Source organism: Nannobrachium achirus, assembly GCF_963921795.1.
Source record: "Nannobrachium achirus genome assembly, chromosome: 20".
NCBI lineage: Eukaryota > Metazoa > Chordata > Actinopteri > Myctophiformes > Myctophidae > Nannobrachium > Nannobrachium achirus.
In genome coordinates this window covers 50,514,533-50,534,588 of record NC_137827.1, presented here as the reverse complement: position 1 = coordinate 50,534,588, position 20,056 = coordinate 50,514,533, and the positions used below count along the sequence as shown (strand labels likewise).

At 40.8% G+C, this 20,056-nt stretch overlaps 1 protein-coding gene and 1 long non-coding RNA gene across 3 annotated transcripts in view; both read left to right on the top strand.

Annotated features, from left to right (window-relative positions):
* The window catches only part of LOC308306375, a 388,228-nt gene that overhangs the window by 361,941 nt on the left and 6,231 nt on the right, over window positions 1–20,056 (top strand). The gene's annotated exons all lie outside the window — the stretch shown is intronic.
* esr2b (estrogen receptor 2b) overlaps window positions 1–20,056 on the top strand; it is a 56,990-nt gene that overhangs the window by 30,703 nt on the left and 6,231 nt on the right. For both annotated transcript variants that reach the window (XM_080751337.1, XM_080751336.1), the window contains exons 7-8: window positions 5,838–5,971; window positions 18,224–18,407. In XM_080751337.1, coding sequence (XP_080607463.1) covers window positions 5,838–5,971; window positions 18,224–18,407 — 318 coding nt within the window. The remainder of the gene's footprint in view (window positions 1–5,837; window positions 5,972–18,223; window positions 18,408–20,056) is intronic.

Genomic DNA, 20,056 nt, shown 5'->3' with positions numbered 1-20,056 from the left:
CAACCTCCCCTCAAATACACTAGTGATGAGATGCTGACCACACACCCCACTGATACCACCATTCACCAGGAATAAAACAATTATGTAGTAGAGTCTGACCCACATGTCAGCCTGCCTGATAATATCGGCCATTATTTGACTTCTTTGTCAATGTCGGTAATATCGGAATTATGCAAGTTCAGATTTTCTTTGTATATGTGGGTTATGTGTCATGTGTCTGTCATGTGCAACTACTTCAAAGCCTAAAAGCCAAACAGAACGACAAAAAAACAATTAAATCCTTAATCACCCACAAAATGACTTTTTTTCTATTGATTACTCACGCCATGGAGACTTGATTTCATTAATATTTTTTGCGTTTAGTCGCATTCCTAAGACAATAATTTCTTTTCAATAAATGTACCCCCTTTGATTCCGGATGAAGACCCGGATGTATTTGGGTCCCCATCCGGAATCAATGGGGGTAAATTCACTATAATCAGTTTTTTGTCTTAGGAATGCGAAAAATACAAAACAATATCATTGAACTCAAGTCTCCATGGCGTGAGTAATCAATAGAAAAAAAGTCATTTTGGGGGTGAACTACTCCTTTAAGGGACAATTATTAATCAGGTAAAATGTCATAATGGTGACAGCCCTAATCGAGGTAGTGGTACATCTAGAAAGAACAAACTGATATACATGAACTTAGTGTTCATGGCTGCTGTTTTGGTGCGTGGCTACTAACTGGGTGCACCAGCAACCACTCCCTCCTCCTCCAGGCGCCTGTTGAAATGTCTTTGCCAAAAGTTCTTTATCTGTGCCTGTTCACCCCCACTCTGACCTTCAACTTTGTCCACATTATGTTTCACTGTTGCGTACGCCGCAGATCATCTTTTGTATTCATAGCAAACAGTAATTGGGCTCGCTATGTTTCCTGCTCAACCCGAATATCGCTGATTATGGGAATGTGGCCCTCATGGAGGTCCATCATCGGTGAGTGTTGGCCAATGTGTTGTTTTCCAAAACATTATTTTGTACAGATTTCTCTCCGCTTTATTTCACAGTGTTCCTGAGTAAAACAGATTAGAAAATCTACTGTATGATGTTTCGGAGTTAACCACCTTGAACCTTGCATTTCATTATAGATTATCGTTACAAAAATTAGCTTGTTAGAGCAGTTATTTTTGCAATTCATCATACAACAAAGTATATAGGGCTTAAGTGGTTTATACAAGAAGAATATGGAGTCCGCAACACTGGTTTCTAATCAGCTCCACAGGTTTTTATTGCGTCAACGTTTCGATCAGGCTCAAGAATGATATATAATTGACATTCATTCATTCCTGAAGAAGATCCAACCGGTTCGAATCATTGAAGCAATAAAAACCTTTGGAGCGGAGTAGAAAAAAAAAATTTGTTTTGCCTTTATTGATGGTACATAGAGAGGGACAGGAAACGGGGAGAGAGGCGGGCAGTAGTCTTGCGTGGCCAGACTATTTCCTCCCACAATTTGCAAATGCTACCGTCATACAGTCTGGGAGACGGGAGTTCTAATCATGAGTATCCGGCATGAGAAGCGATAAAGCGGATGTGAAGCCTCCTCCCCCACTTCCGTTTAGTTTTTACAGTCACGCACATTTATCCTAACATTTATCAAAATCATCTAAGCATACAATATATAGCTTGCTGCTTATCAGAATTTATATTTTGAAATATATTTTCGTAAATGCCAGTTTCGTTACTCGGATTTTGGGAGGTGTAGGTCCAGCGGACTCTGTATAGCATTCGGAGATTGTGGAATAGTTGTCTTGCAACGCAAGACTATTCGGGCAGTGACAAGCAACAAATCTGCCACCGGGCTTGGGGATCGAACCCGGACACATGCTGTCAAGCATCAAAGCTTATGTGGTACTTGCCTTAAGCACTTGGCCATCGGTGCCCCTAGAGCACATTGTTAGAACACAAAAGTGTGTCCTTTTTGTTTTCGCTTTCAACCAGACTTATTTTTCGAATTGGAGGCATTTCTGTTAATAATCAAGTTAAGTGCAATGGGATCAAAACATCATGGCTGCTTTTGAGTCAAATGGAGTGAGATTAGCAGCTTTTTCTTTCATCTCAGCACAAGTTGTCTCATGCATGCCGTTGAATTATGCTCTAAAAGTCAAGCCAAACTTTTGTCAATTTCACAAAGTCATCATCCTTTAACAAAAAAGAAAAGACAAAAATATAAGGATCAAAACCCAGTATATGACTTGACCTTCAATGGGTAATTGTGGGCACGTTGTTAGTCAGTTTGTGCGTGCGGGAATGTGCATTCCTTGATATGAAATGTTAATTTGCTATTTTATGTAGTGCAGTAATATTGGTTGTACAGCTGTACTGAAGTAGCATATATCATTTTTTAAGAAAACAAAAAAAGTTATAAGTTATACATGTAGTTCGGGGCCGGGCCGGGTTACTTTGTGTGTTCTGTCTGTCTGTTAAAAAAACACAGAAAGCACATTATTTTTCAAAATACTCATTCAGCAATTCTACATGTCTGTGATTTCAAGACACTGCTGTATTATATTAGTTTTGGTGCAAGCTTCGTCAGCATTCTAAACTGCAACATCTGTTTAGAGTTTGGTCAAAAGATAGGATACTGAGGTGATCCACATTTTTGCTGCTGCTAAACGATAGAACGATAGCGTGGTACAGATACTAATGTCCATATCAAGCATCAAAAGTTGAGAGTACAGTAACTTATTTTGCCTATTCATTTGAACTTGTTTTCTGTCTGTTTAAATAACCATTACATCATTTGTAGGGTAGAGAGAGCATTAGTGGACGGTCAGAATTCCATCAAAGTGTCTTGAGACAACAAGATGTCTCAAGAAAGACACTGTGTCACACATGTCATTAAACACAACTGGAAGTTGTGTTTAATGACATGATTGGTACAGTATGTGTTGCAATGACGCTGGCCTGGGTTAGGGTGTGTGTGTGTGTGTGTGTGTGTGTGTGTGTGTGTGTGTGTGTGTGTGCGTGTGCGTGTGCGTGTGCGTGTGCGGGCGGGCGGGCGCGCGTGCACTTTGCCCCATTGCGTGCGTGCACTTTGCCCCATTCAGTGCGTGCGCTTAATGGGGCGCACCATTCAGTGCGTTCGTGCGTGCGTGCGTGCGCACGCGCACTGAATGGTGCGCCCCATACAGTGCGCGCACTGAATGGGGCAAAGTGCAATGGCCTGGAGTGACAGATTCACCGGCCTTGATATGAATTCTAAAACATGCACTGCAAGTTGTTACAGATTGGACGTGCTGCAGTGTGCACAGTCTGTTATTGTTTTGTTATCTAATGTTGTGTGTCCATGTACAGTATGTTGTGCACAAGCTTACTGTAACTCCATTTGTTCTTGGTGTGTGGTTTTTGTGTGAATGCAGACTATGCACTATGCACACGTGTATGGTATTTGCATGCAAAATAACTACAGAGAATGAGTGAGAGAAGAGTGTGTGTGTGTGTGTGTGTGTGTGTGTGTGTGTGTGTGTGTGTGTGTGTGTGTGTGTGTGTGTGTGTGTGTGTGTGTGTGTGTGTGTGTGTGTGTGTGTGTGTGTGTGTGTGTGTGTGTGTGTGTGTGTGTGTGTGTGTGTGTGCGTGCGTGTTCTTGTGAAGAAGCTATTGCTGTAGTGTAGGATTACACTAACCTTGGTGTTTTCATAACATGTCCAGTGATTGTTGGTACAGTAGTTGTTCACTGTGTCTCTTTGGATGGTAACCCCCCAAAAAACGCTCCTGGGCAACAACAATTCAATTACGGTACACTATTAGATTAGTGGGATTTCTGAAAAAATGTGAATGTTGGAGACATTTTGGGGTAAAAGCAGGCTATCTTAATTTCAAGGGTGTTTAATCAGAAGAACGTGGCACAATTATACGGTTTTGTTCTGAGGGTCAGACGTCATGTGATTATGGCATATTTAATTTAATTGGTCGTAAGCCTACTCCTGAATATGCAAGCTTGATGCCACTATTTCAGAAAACGGTATGGTACTCAAAGGGGTCAACACACAACCCCATTATTTGTTGTCTCCGCCAGGCCGAAAGGCATGGCCGAGACTGTTTTACCCCCTATCCGTCCGTCAGTCCGTGTGTGTCTGTCCTTCTGTCTGTTACCAGCTAATCCCACAGTACTCCTACAGATTTTGTCCAAAAATCATGCAAATCGGTAGACAGTATCTCTACAATCATGAGATCAATTTGGACACAGCGTGCACTCTCCTTGAAATGTGCACATTCCCTCTAGGACTAGGTCAATGAACAAATGCCTCCCTTTTTTGGAACAAAATGCCTCAAATCCGTCTGATTGCTGTGAAAGGCCGAAGAAGACACAGCACCCTTTTTACATTTCCCTATTATAGTGCCACCAGGAGGCCACAATAACATACCTGACCTGGCGTTCCAAGGATATCCAAAATACAGATTAATTAATCAAATGGCCTTCCCACTAGAGAAGGCTCTTCTACTTAAAATTCTTCTTCTCCTCCTCCTCTCCTCCCTGCATAAAACACTGCTCATGCATTTCAGTCTGTTAGATTTTAACAGACAAGCTGCTAAAACCTTAAAATGTGACGAATGCATGAATCGTTGAAGTTGCATATCTGTAGATGTGTCCTTCTAGGACTGGGTGTTGATGAAGAATATCATGTCATGTCATTCTCTTCTTGGACCTCTCCTGTAGGGCTGTCACAAATAATTATTACATAATCGTCGTATCGCAATTATTTGACACAATCGTAATTATTTTGTCATAATTGTCATCAGTAGCGGCTCCAGGGGGGGGCTAGAGGGGGATTTAGCCCCCCCTGGTGAAGGCTTAGCCCCCCTAAGCCCCCCTCCCCACAAACAAAATTGTGATGACATTTTTTAAGGAATTAATACATAAAATATATTGAAAGACAACTGACTGACTTCTCTGTAAACCATACTATGAAATCATACCTTTTATGCTGGAAAGCATCCCACGTGCCTCACAAAAACCCTATCCGATCACCTACAGTCCACTGATTTGGACCTGGCATCTGCCAATGAATGGGCTCTTCAGTTATCCATACTGTAAGCGAGAGAATCTCGTTTGTCGTAAGTTAGTATTATTCATTATTGTTTGTTGACAAAATGTATTACCCCCTGCTCTAAAAAAGCCAGCTCCCCCATAGCCCACCCAGTCAAAATTCTCTGGAGCCGCCACTGATTGTCATAATCGTTTACAGTAAATGTTGAAAAGTTTTCATATTTTAAAAAAATCGTGGAAATAGCAGATCTACAAGCTCACAATGCATCGCGGTGCAACGCGTTGTGAGCTTGTAGATCGGCTATTTCCACTGTCAATGATATTTAAGTTATTTAAGTAATTTCTTTGTATATTTAGTGTTATGTGTCATATCTGCCATGTGCAACTTCAAAGCCTACAAGCCAAACAGGAATGTAATTGTCAATGACAGAAACACAATTAAATCGTTAATCGCAATTATTTGAGTGACAATTAATCGTCATGTAAGATGTCATAATCGTGACCGCGCTACTCTCTTGTCCTGTCCTGTGCTGTCCTGTGCTGTGCTGTGCTGTAGGGAGGAGGGTCACTGTGTAGAAGGGATCATGTAATTCGAGTGCATCTCTCCACTCCGACATGTCTCCTTTCCGACATGTCTCCATTCCGACACTAACCCTATCTCTAACCCTAACCCTAAACCTTAGGCCCATGGGAGTGTCGCCACTCCGACAATAAGAAGTCAATTTTGGAGTGGCGACATGTCGGAATGGAGAGAGCCTCCCATGTAATTCTCCTCTCCTGTCCTGTCCTGTCCTGTCCTGTGCTGTAGGGAGGAGGGTCACTGTGTAGAAGGGATCATGGAGATCTTTGACATGCTGCTGGCGGCCACGTCTCGCTTCCGGGAGTTGAAGCTACAGCGGGAGGAGTACGTGTGTCTCAAAGCCATGATCCTCCTCAACTCTAGTGAGTATCTTTACTGGCACACGCGCACACACACACACACACACACACACACACACACACACACACACACACACACACACACACACACACACACTCACACTCACACACTGGGCATTTATTGCTTTATTTTCATAGGAGAGTGTAAGCTGTAAAGGGGAAATTGAGGGGAGAGAGGAGACATGAGACATGACAGGAGCTGGATTCAAACTCGGGTCCTTCTGCTGGCTGAGACACCAGGCACCGCACGCACGCACGCACGCACGCACGCACACACACCCACACCCACACACAAATGCATACACGTTCCTCTCTCTCTCTCTCCCCCTCTCTCTCTCTCCCCCCCTCCCTGCAGAGAACTCTCTCAGTCTGTGTGTATTTTTCATGCTCAATAGCAAATCACTGCTTCATTGTATTTTTGACTAAATGAAAACAAATCCTGATGCACTCCAGTCTGTCCTCCTGCTGAATACTGAGTGAGGCAGAAGCTCTGGGTCTATGAGGAAAGGCTTCATTCTGACATGTCTTTAGGCCTAATGGCAAGAGAAATGACCCCAAATCAAGTTCTGTTTATATAATGAGGTGACTGACAGGGTCACATTGGCCTGACTCAGACTGTCTGTTTGTTGTTTGGTGGCACATTAGGGTTGTAGGAGCATCCACAGTAATGTAACAATTCAACATAGTTATGATGGCATGATTGCATTTAGTTTTAGCCTTAAGCCCTTTGCACACAGGACAGTTGCGTTTTTTTCGTTTGCGGCATGAATAAAACGCATTGGATTTGGTGTGCAAGGCTGTGCGGAATCGGCGCTGCGGATCCAAAAAGGAGTCATAAAAGGAGTGATGAGTTTTTTACCGCATGCGACAAGACGCACGAATCGAACTGGGTTCGATCGAGAAAAAAACGCACGGCGGCAGCCACTCGTCGCACGGCTAATTCGGAGCCGGTGTGCATGAGGTCATAGAGAATCATTGTTTTCTTTTCAAAAAATTATATTGTCCGTTTTATCGGTGCGGTTAAACGCGCCTGTGTGCAAAGGGCTTTAGTGTAGTTTCATAGCCTGAAACCACAAAAACAATAGTATGCGGACATAATATTTTGTATATTGTATGTTTTCTGTATATCATGAAATAAAACTAAATACATGGGATGCTTTCATGGTAACTTGTTCCAAATGGACACCCTCTGCAACCTTATCGTCAGACCAGCTGTTACTCACTGAAGGGGATCGAGAATTTGCTGTAAGGGCTCCACATAATGTGGAATAAACTTCCTCTGGAAGTTGGACAGGCTACCTCAGTTCTACTGGCCAAAAAAAAAAAAAAAAAAAAAAAAATCAGATGGTGTTGTAGGAGTCCAAATCACAGGAAAATGTAATGTTAAAAAATGTATAATGTTTTTGTAAGGTTTTATAGCCATACATCATAAATCATGCTCTAATTTTGGGGATATTTTTCTCAATAATAACACATGTACATGTTCTAGACATTCTAATGATCACGAAAAAAAATATTACAGGCATACTTCTGTTTTTGTGAGGAATAGCTTCAGTTAAAAAGTGAGATGTTGTTCGTCCAGACGCTGGAATTTCAACTTCTCTGGGAGGTGTGAATGTCAGCCTCTGTGGGGGGTATTTATATGCAAATATCGTGGCCAATGGCATTGTAATACTAAACAATAGGATTTAATGGTGATGTTAATGTGAAAAAAGAAAGGAAAACTAATTATAACATTTTTTTTAAAATGATTTAAAAAATGTTGCCAAAAAGAAACGCTGAGCCTTGCAGGGTTAATACATTAATAAATATGTCTTTTAACCAGAGGATTGGACAATGGACTCCGTGTTCATTTGGGGAATACTATTGTATTGCTTCCATTTTTGTCTGCGAAGGCGTGGCCGAGATTATGTGTTGCACACTGTCCGTCTGTGTGTGTGTGTGTGTGTGTGTGTGCGTGCGTCTGCGGACAGCTAATCTCCGGCACCGTTGGCCCGATCACAGTGAAACTGTGGGCACGCACACTCCCTGGATGCAAGAGCTTAACCTCTCCCCCAAATGTTATTGCGCCACTAGGAGGCAATAAAATTACTAGGAGGCAATTTTATTGCGCCACTAGGAGGCGGATTGGCTCAGGACAGAGATGCTTGGAGAACTCTTGTCGGTAAGTAAGTAAGGAGGCGGATTTCGACATAAATAAATTCACATTTTGTCCAAACATCACGCAAATCGGTACACCGTATCTCTATAGTCATGTGTTCAAGACGGATCTGTCAGATTTTTCATATCCCATCCTGATTGGAACATTGGCTTTCAAAGTTTGCAGGATTGATGTGTTTTGAACAAAATTGCCTCAAATCATGAAAGCAGTGCACATTTGCAGTGACATTTTGCACGCACATTCCCTATGGGCAGGAGGAAGAAATGCCACCCTTGCCAACAAAATGCCTCAAATGATCTACTCAGCATCCCCCTTTCACATTTGAATTTGAATGGCGGGCGATACGCGAAACGGTGTCAGACCTCCGCCGGGTATTTGGTGCCTGGGTTATTATTTGGAAATATACGGTATAGAAATTACATTTATTATTCTTATAACTCTGAGAGTTTGGTCCTTGAAATAAAACATTGTGTTCTCCTAGAGGTCACGGTGCACTCTCTCAAATCACCCGGTTTGGTTCAGGTGACTGACCTGTCTGTGTGCGTGTCCTCACAAAGTTCACTACTCATCCTCACACACACACCAACACATACTGTACCAAAAAAAATGCCCACAATGCATTTTAGTCACTTCTATTAGTCTTATGGGACTTTTGTCCTGTCCTGTTTTGAGGTTCCATAAATCAAATGGAAAATGTATTTCCAGGACACAAAATATATTTTAAAAATACTGTAGTGGGACATTTTTTGTATAATTTGAAAAAAAGATATAAATCAATGTTTTTGCAGTAGACAGTAGGCACACACACATACACACACACGCACACACGCACACGTACACGCACACACCCGTGCGCGCACACACACACACACACACACACACACACACACACCCCTGACAGACTCCATGTTGACTCTCTGCTCCATTGCAAGCTGCAGGGAACAATAAAACGAAAAGTACAAATTGTGCAAGAAGTGAAATGGAGTCTAAAGAGTCAGGAGAACAGGGAGTGGATTGCAGATTTATGAATTTGGACAGATGGAAAGTATGGCTCAACTCCTCGGTCCCTCTGTCCTTGCCGTGAGAGAATGGATGGGATCTCTGCTCTGCTGCCCTCTGCTGTGTCACATAGAATAATAGATTTGATCTATGCCTATAGCGGAGGTCAGCAACCCGCGGCTCTAGAGCCGCATGCAGCTCTTTAGCGCTGCCCTAGTGGCTCCCTGGAGCTTTTTCAAAAATGTATGAAAATGGACAAAGTATTTTTTTATCGTCACTTTCGGGCAGAAACCTTGTATCTCCAAGTTTCAACTTTGTATGTTTTTTTTTTTTTTCGCAAAGTAAAGCCCTGCTTCATCATACAAGACTGCCGCACAAAAGTAGTGAAAACAGCAGATCTACAAGCACTTGTAGATCGGCTGTTTTCACTAGTTTAATTCATTTTTTAAAATTATAAATACAAAACGAAGTTTTGGACATACAAGGTTTCCACCCGACAGCGACGATATATAAGGCTTTTATAATTTTTTGCGGCTCCAGACAGATTTGTTTTGGTTTTTTTTGGTCCAAAATGGCTCTTTCAACATTTTGGGTTGCCGACCTATAGTAATGGGTAATTTGACGAGTCACTTGTCTTTGGCACTGTGGACCTCTGACTTTTTGACGAGTATACTCGTCGATGGCTGTGACAAGAGTTGAGGATGATTTGGTCACAGCTCACAAGCAACATTATCTTTAAACCAGTAAGACTCCCTAATCGGGAGATAAGCGACCGTTGGTCGCTTATCTCCACAAATATAACCGACGAATCTCACTAAGTCTGACCTCACAAGCCCCATATTTGGACACGAACAACATATAACTCCATATATAGAGACATAGCTGCTGACATCAGTATGACATCACACTGCTGACATCAGTATGACATCACACCGTACACAAATGACCCTTATATAAGACCGGCATTATCTACCGACAGATTAGATGCAAGCAGGATCTCGACTCTGACACAACTCATCGGCTCATAAGCTGGTTCTCCCTCCATATATGGAGATAACCGACAAATCTCACTAAGTCTGACCTCACAAGCCCAATATTTGGACACGAACAACATATAACTCCATATATAGAGTGGGGTAAATAAATAAATAAGCATGTTAAAGAGTATTAAGGGAGCTCGATCTCATACCGAGCTACCGAGGGGTTGACTCCGTGGTTGGACTTGGCTGACGCGCCAATGGTCTGTTAGATCTATTGTCATACCGTTCGCTCAATTTAGCTGTTTGTTCAATGTCCAAATTATACGATGCAGGCAACTTCTTTATGTAATAAGGTACATTTATTTACTTCACCGTACAGATGACATTGGGTTCCACAAGCAGTCATATTAATGAATGAACGAATCATCAAACATTGCAAACAATTCGCGGTACAGCGTGTTTAAACGGTAACTTGCGGTCAAAAACCTTTGCCCTTCCGGGTCAAACCTCCCACAGGTGCCCATGAACTTGGCCCTTTTATAGTGCATAGCACCACCCCATGGTCACAAAAATAACTAAACATGTTTTCATGATTCGGCTCTTACAAAGAGAACATAAAAAAGATCAAGAAAGATATACAGTACACATATATTATCATAGCATAAGACCAGCAGATGTAGTGTATACATGAGTTTTTTATTTTATTTTTTATACTTTTTATTGCAATGATTTCAATTCATATTTCACATTTTATATCCATAGTTGCAATAATTTTATTTTCTTTTTTTTTTTTACATCTTTTTTTAACACGTGCAAAAACCCACCACTTACATAACAACACAATAAAAATACATGAAATAAAATAAAAAATAAAATAAAGGCTTTTTTTTGGTTTAGTGTATACATGAAGTTAAGCATAAGGTGTGAAGGTAGCGGCAGTTATGTGCATGATTAGACGAGGTGAAAAAACCCACACACAAACTGTCTGTTTACTTAAAGGTAGGGTAAGTGATTACATTTAATTCAAATAATAACAAAATTGCCTTTTCTATAGCGCCACTGTTAGGCCGAACCTCCGCTTTGTCATCTCAAAATCTAATGGTCATATTGCCATGAAATGTGTACAGTGCAATCATGCTCCCTGGAGGATGATTGGCTGCCAGTAGGCAGACTGCAGGATGTGCCTGTTAACCCATTTCTTTAACCATTATTTTATGCTTTTTGCAGCAAGAGCCGTTGGCCGCCGCGTCCACGTCCATGGACGCGGCCGTGGACGCGTCCATGGACGCGGACGCGAAAAAAACGTCCGTGGACGCGAGGCCGCGTCCACGGACGCAAACGGCCGGCCGTCCCGGCCGTGGACGCGGCCGTGGACGAGGCCGTGGACGCAGACGGCCGGGGACGCGGCCGTGGACGAGGCCGCGGACGTGGACGCAAACGGCCGGCCGTGGACGAGTCCATGGACGAGGCCGCGAAAAAAAGGCAGCGAAAAAAAAAAAAAAAGTGTCTATTGTATGTATTTTTTGATGGAGAATTCAAATATGACCTTCTTTTTTGCATAGGACAACTCTAACCTGCATCAATTGGTATTTTATAATTGCCAATTGTACCCTATCCATCTGAAAAACAAATTGGATGTCTATTGTATGTATTTTTTGATGGAGAATTCAAATATTACCTTCTTTTTGGGATAGGACAACTCTAACCTGCATCAATTGGTATTTTATAATTGCCAATTGTACCCTATCCATCTCAAAAACAAATTGGATGTCTATTGTATGTATTTTTTGATGGGGAATTCAAATGTTACCTTCTTTTTTAGATAGGACAACTCTAACCTGCATCAATTGGTGCATCAACCTACTATCTATCTATCTATCTATCCATCTATCCATCTATCCATCTATCTATCCATCTATTTATTTATACTTCACCTTTAGTCCAGAAGAGAGTTCAGCATCAGGAACTTGCACACATGTAACTGTGTCATGACTGTGTCATGGAGCTAAAACAGGGCTATGTTAAATACTCAAAATGACTCTGATGGACCAATCAGGGTGGTGGTGGGGGGAGGGATCAACAATAGACAGAAACTGGATAATGCTTTGTTAACTGTCCCACCTAAGTCCCTGCTAGTCTGAACAAACATCACCTTCCCTCTCATAACACTACTACTACTACATTTATATAAAGCTGCTCTTGCATTTGAATTCAAGTCTGACACAAGTTAAGGTTAACTTAGGTAGTATTTCATTTTGCTGGCTTTTAGGGTCTGTGTGTGAGTGTGTAGGCTCACAAATTATTATAATTGTCATTAAGTGACTCTATCTATCTATCTATCTATTTATCTATCTATCTATCTATCTATCTATCCATCTATCTATCTATCCATCTATCCATCTATTTATTTATATTCTATAAATATTTATTTCTATATAAAACTCAGTTGTGTGGAGTTATTGTGTGCCTTTTCTTGTAGCTAAAGAGTCCATTTGTTCACTAGACATTAAGTCAAGGTTACTATTTTGAGTTGAAGCTAAGTGTTTTATTGCTTTGTGGTTTAACATGATTTAAAAGGCAAATTCATTGTTATGGTTACTTTAGAAGACTGCTTTTGCATTCATGAGTTAAAAAGAGAGCCAAGCTAATTCAAAGAGTTAAGTTAAAGGAACACAAAACATGACCTAACTCGCTGCCATTGGACAGACAGTTACAACATAGGCCTACTCTTATCTTTCACAGAACAGACAATTATCATTTGTTTTATCTATTTGAGACTATGTAGCTGCTCTATGGGAAATAGAGCATTATATCAGCCTATTCAATTGATAATGACCAATGGGTGCCAGTTTCTAAGTAGTTAACCATATTAACATAACAATATATGTGGCCTAGACATGGATATTGCCCAATCAACTCGTAATCTACAGAAATGTCCACCACATCACACAGTATAAAACTTAGTAGGCTCAGTGGATTCACCTATGTTAAATCATGTCAGGTTAGTTTGGTTCAAGGTTCAAGTATAATAATTTATGAGACAAAAATGTAAACAGCACAAATGTACAATCACATCTCGGCTAGAATGATAACATAAAGTCCTGACTACTCCTTGTTATTGTGGTCCTAAATACTACAATGATTAGTTTGGATGCATTGCTTCTATCATGTCCAATTAAAAATAAATACATTACATACATACAGAAATCTGCCTTCTCCTGTATTGTATTAGTGACATTCATTATAAATAGTAAAATAACAGGACAGAGCAAAAAAGGCCTCTGTTGTGTCTTTATCTGATCACATGCAATCAGACACTCACACTGCACAGCAATATATAAACTTTATTACAGGCTCAAGGCCCACAGGGTAAGAAGACAATACATTACAAAGATAATAATAAAAAAAAACAACAACAGAGAGTACATTCACAAAGCCCCACCGGAGCTAAAGAGGCACTCATGCCAGTGTCCTCTAACGGTAGACGTGTACCTGACAGAGCTTTCCCCACATTGGTTACAGATATAAGGTTTCTCTCCGGTGTGAATTTGTTGGTGTATTTTGATATGTTCCAGTCTAGGAAAGCTCTTTCCACACTGGTCACAGCAATAAGGTTTCTTTCCAGTGTGATTTTTCTGGTGTGCTTTGAGATGATGCATATCACTGAACCTTTTCTCACACTGGACACAGCAGTATATGGCTTCTCACCAGTGTGGATTTTCAGGTGTCTTTTCAGAGCCGTCTTCAGAGTGAACCTTTTCCCACATTGGTGACAGCAGTAAGGTCTCTCTCAAGTGTGAATCTTCTTGTGTTGTACGAGGCTAGATTTTACAGTGAAACGTTTGCCACAGTGTTCACAGCAGTAAGGCTTTTCTTCGGTGTGAAATCTCTGGTGTACTTTCAGAGCAGCCATTAAACTGAACTTTTCCCCACATTGGACACAGCTGTATGGTTTCTCTCCTGTGTGAATTCGTTCATGTATTTTGAGATAAGACAATCGAGTAAAGCTTTTCCCACACTGGTCACAGCAATAGGGCTTCTCTCTAGTGTTTCTCTAGTGTGAATTCTCTGGTGTTCTTTTAAAATCCCCTTTTGAACAAATCTTTTCCCACACTGGTCACAACAATAAGGTTTCTCTCCAGTATGTGAACGCTTATGATCTTTTAATTGTCCAGACCGAGCAAAATACTTCCCACATTGTTCACAGCTGAATGGCTTCACTCCGGTATGAATTCTCTGGTCTACTTTGAGATAATAAATTGAGCTGAAGGCTTTTTCCACATTGGTCACAACAGCACTGTCTTGGTTTAACTGAGGACAGCACAGGACAGGGAGAGAAAACACACACCTGATAAGAGCCAGATTCACACATTGATCAGCATTTAAGTAACATCATCATTATTATTGTTGAGTCTGAAAAGAACAATACAATGTGATAGATCTTTACACATCTGACCCATAACATTATTAGCAATTCACATGGTTACTATAATAGGTGAGTCTTCTAGCTTTTTAAAAATGTAATATTTCATTAATTCTTTCTCTTACTAAGTGTAACATCCCACTTCTTAATTGTATATTATTTGGAAAGGGTTAGCAAAATGTTTGCCATAAATTCAATGCTGAGTTGCATTTGTTTTCCTACATTTTCCCCTTCAATGTATTATTACAATGTATTTACTATTTCTTACTTAGGTCTACTTAACTTTGTATTTTTACATTATTATATTGATCAACATTAACACATAGTGTGTGTTAGGTTAGGTTAGTTGCAGAGTGTCCACAACTGTCCAGAATACACTGTACATAATAGACTCCAGACTTCAAGTGAAGATGAAATCTCTAGACGGCACCAGCTGCAATTCTGATGAACGGGTGGAACCCAAAGACCATCAAGATCTCTGTAAGTCTCTCAGTCACAGACTGAGTAAGTCTCCAGATAAACTCACACACATCAAAGTGTTTAAACATTACTTTTATCATTCATGACATAATATCATGTTACTGTTACCTACATGCCTTTATATGGGGAGAACCTTTGACCCAGTTATGATTTTACTTTTAATAGAAAGGAATCCCTTACATTGTTGTATGTTAAATTACTTTCTGATCTGTTTGTGTTCATTATAACAGCCACAGGAAAGATACATTGTTTCAGATTGTTCCAGAGACTGATGACAGACCCTGGATGTAGCTCTGTCAGGTACACGTCTACCATTAGTGGACACTGGCATGAGTGGCATGAGTGCCTCTTTAGCTCCGGTGGGGCTTTGTGAATGTACTCTCTGTTGTTGTTTTTTTAAATTATTATCTTTGTAATGTATTGTCTTCTTACCCTGTGGGCCTTGAGCCTGTAATAAAGTTTATATATTGCTGTGCAGTGTGAGTGTCTGATTGCATGTGATCAGATAAAGACACAACAGAGGCCTTTTTTGCTCTGTCCTGTTATTTTACTATTTATAATGAATGTCACTAATACAATACAGGAGAAGGCAGATTTCTGTATGTATGTAATGTATTTATTTTTAATTGGACATGATAGAAGCAATGCATCCAAACTAATCATTGTAGTATTTAGGACCACAATAACAAGGAGTAGTCAGGACTTTATGTTATCATTCTAGCCGAGATGTGATTGTACATTTGTGCTGTTTACATTTTTGTCTCATAAATTATTATACTTGAACCTTGAACCAAACTAACCTGACATGATTTAACATAGGTGAATCCACTGAGCCTACTAAGTTTTATACTGTGTGATGTGGTGGACATTTCTGTAGATTACGAGTTGATTGGGCAATATCCATGTCTAGGCCACATATATTGTTATGTTAATATGGTTAACTACTTAGAAACTGGCACCCATTGGTCATTATCAATTGAATAGGCTGATATAATGCTCTATTTCCCATAGAGCAGCTACATAGTCTCAAATAGATAAAACAAATGATAATTGTCTGTTCTGTGAAAGATAAGAGTAGGCCTATGTTGTAACTGTCTGTCCAATGGCAGCGAGTTAGGTCATGTTTTGTGTTCCTTTAACTTAACTCTTTAAATTAGCTTGGCTCTCTTTTTAACTCATGAATGCAAAAGCAGTCTTCTAAAGTAACCATAACAATGAATTTGCCTTTTAAATCATGTTAAACCACAAAGCAATAAAACACTTAGCTTCAACTCAAAATAGTAACCTTGACTTAATGTCTAGTGAACAAATGGACTCTTTAGCTACAAGAAAAGGCACACAATAACTCCACACAACTGAGTTTTATATAGAAATAAATATTTATAGAAAATGTAAACAGTAAGTATAAATAAATAGATGGATAGATGGATAGATGGATAGATAGATAGATAGATAGATAGATAGTCACTTAATGACAATTATAATAATTTGTGAGCCTACACACTCACACACAGACCCTAAAAGCCAGCAAAATGAAATACTACCTAAGTTAACCTTAACTTGTGTCAGACTTGAATTCAAATGCAAGAGCAGCTTTATATAAATGTAGTAGTAGTAGTGTTATGAGAGGGAAGGTGATGTTTGTTCAGACTAGCAGGGACTTAGGTGGGACAGTTAACAAAGCATTATCCAGTTTCTGTCTATTGTTGATCCCTCCCCCCACCACCACCCTGATTGGTCCATCAGAGTCATTTTGAGTATTTAACATAGCCCTGTTTTAGCTCCATGACACAGTCATGACACAGTTACATGTGTGCAAGTTCCTGATGCTGAACTCTCTTCTGGACTAAAGGTGAAGTATAAATAAATAGATGGATAGATAGATGGATAGATGGATAGATAGATAGATAGATAGATAGATAGATAGTAGGTTGATGCACCAATTGATGCAGGTTAGAGTTGTCCTATCTAAAAAAGAAGGTAACATTTGAATTCCCCATCAAAAAATACATACAATAGACATCCAATTTGTTTTTGAGATGGATAGGGTACAATTGGCAATTATAAAATACCAATTGATGCAGGTTAGAGTTGTCCTATGCAAAAAAGAAGGTCATATTTGAATTCTCCATCAAAAAATACATACAATAGACACCTTTTTTTTCTTTTTTCGCTGCCTTTTTTTCGCGGCCTCGTCCATGGACTCGTCCACGGCCGGCCGTTTGCGTCCACGTCCGCGGCCTCGTCCACGGCCGCGTCCCCGGCCGTCTGCGTCCACGGCCGCGTCCACGGCCGCGTCCACGGCCGGGACGGCCGGCCGTTTGCGTCCGTGGACGCGGCCTCGCGTCCACGGACGTTTTTTTCGCGTCCGCGTCCATGGACGCGTCCATGGCCGCGTCCATGGACGTGGACGCGGCGGCCAGCGGCTGTCTCTCGCTTTTTGTGCAAGTCTTTGAATATTTTTGACTCAATTCTATAAATGTCTTCTAAATACTTCAAAGATTTTTGAAAAACGCATGTTTCTACGTCAGTGGTTCTCAAACTTTTTCATGTGAAGGACCCCTAGAATTATAGGTGTTTGGCAGGTATATTTGCTTTAAAAAAGATAGATTTGCACAAATGTTCAAAAATAGCAGATCTACAAGCAATTGCTAAAGTATGAAATAATTCATTAATGGGTTAACCGACTGGCCGTTCCTCTAGCGCCACCCTTTGGCCAAACATTTACATATGGGTGTAATGAGCAGCACAGCACAGGGCAGGGCAGGGCTTCCAGACCCCTAGTATTGTGAGAGACAGCCTTTCTTAGACGCTACAGTGGAGGAAATTCCTTACTGCCTGCTTATTCACCCTCTAGACTCAGAGTCTAGTCGCTAACATCTGCTTTAAAGTGCCTCAATGTCAATGCCGCGGTCAGTGTCATTGTTGATTGGTTCATGATATAATTCTTTGATCGGTTCACACATGTTTTTTGAAACCACATGAAAATAAACTTACCAAATGCATAATTCAATTATTTTATGCCTCGTGTTTTTTGTTAAAGATCGTCAATAAAGTATTCAATCAATAAATCTTTGGCGGAAGCAATATACTATCCCAGTGGTTCTCAAAGTGCCAGGGACTCTGTGGGTTCCTTTAGGGGAGAAACACTGTACTATCCTCAACCTCTCTCTCTCTCTCTCTCTCTCTCTCTCTCTCTCTCTCTCTCTCAGACACGTGCTCCAGTCCCCCGGAGACGGCGGAGGAGTGTGAGAGCAGGAACAAGCTGCTGCGGCTGCTGGACTCTGTGATCGATGCTCTGGTCTGGGCCATCTCCAAGCTGGGCCTGTCCTCCCAGGAGCAGACCCTCCGCCTCACACACCTCACCATGCTGCTGTCCCACATCAGACATGTCAGGTACACACACACACACACACACACACACACACACACACACACACACACACACACACCAGGGGCGGACTGGCCATCTGGCATACCGGGCAAATGCCCCCTAGCCTAGCGGCCCACTGCAACAGTTGTTTAGAATGGACATATCAAACTCAATGTCCAACAGATTGCTTTGTGTTAACAGCTGAGTTTCTAGTGTCAATCTCCCCCTGGAAGAGATTACACGGAGGCCTCACTGCAGTCTGTGTTTTATGCTTTGAAGAGGACATTACATTATGTTTGTAGTGTTTTCTCACTGTAAACAAAAAAAAAAAAAAAAAAAGCTAACATTGCTGTCTGTATAATGACTGGTTGCACTTGAGGGGAGCTGAGGAAACATTTGGTGGATACTAGGCTAGAATGCACAACTAAAAGAACTGATGCACTATTGTGTTGGAGCGCCTCAGTGCGGCTGCAGAGTTAGTGCTAAGGTGCTATCTATTCCTGATTGATTGATTGATTGATTGAAGACTATTTGAAGTTTGCATAGGAAAAGGTACAGTTTCACTATGGTTGAGGGCAATGTTATGGAGAGTGTCTGGTTGCTTTATTTTAGGTGATAATAGAATTTAAGTGCTCTCTTTTTTACTTTTATAATGAGTGGGTATCGTCCTAATTCTGCCCTGCAAGCATTGTTTGTTGTTTTCTGTTGGGTGCGGAGTATAGATTTGCAGAGTTCTGCGTGCAGAGTCTCAGTTTGGTGTCTGTGTCATGCTCTAGTATATAATATACAGTAGCCTAATAGCCTACTGCACATTGAACAATACAATACAACTTGTTTGTCCAATTCTCAGATCAATATGCTTATTTTCCATTCATTAGCTAACTTGCCAAAGTTCTGACACATTTTGGCACTAATCATGTTCATACTCCGCTTGTTGGTGGTGTAAAAGTTGTGGTATTAAAAGCTTAAAGGTATATTCAGTGATTGTATTTCATTCAAATTAAATATTCATTCAAATGAAAATATAATTGGTACGTTTTCCATTCATTCTCCTCACTAGAATGTGTGCTAACCATATAAGGACTTCCACCATGGCCCGTGTTACGAGCATAGCTAGGTTCTCAGAGGTGGCCAGCCAGTCCTCGACCAATCAGGGTAGAGTATGGCCGTAGTTATGTTATGATGTTTAGTTATGATGGTCAAAATAAAAGTTTTGAGAACCACAGTCACTCTGAATTAAGAACGTCTGCTAAATGCCTAGATTGTAAACTACTGAACTCATAAAATGCCACAGTCTCATAGTAAATCAGTATCATACATATCCTGAAGCTGGAGACGTAGGCCTACCGATATTCAGTGATTGGGTCTAATGATCAAAACGAGAACATTATAATGGTGTAAAAAAAAAAAATCCCCCAAAAAAAAATCCACGCTGTAAGGCCAGTGAGGGACAAGATGACCCCCGGCCACTTTCATTATCACCTTTAATTGTGTATTTATTGTGGGCTCGCCTGGAAGGCGAGCACACGTATGTTATCTTCATTATTTATTTCTATACTATACTAGTCAGTATCCTCAAAACTTTGGCGCGATTCATCTCCTAAACGCTTACACCTTTCAACACCATTCAAATTTTTATGTGTTCAGCTTACTGAGGACAAGTGTGCGTGTA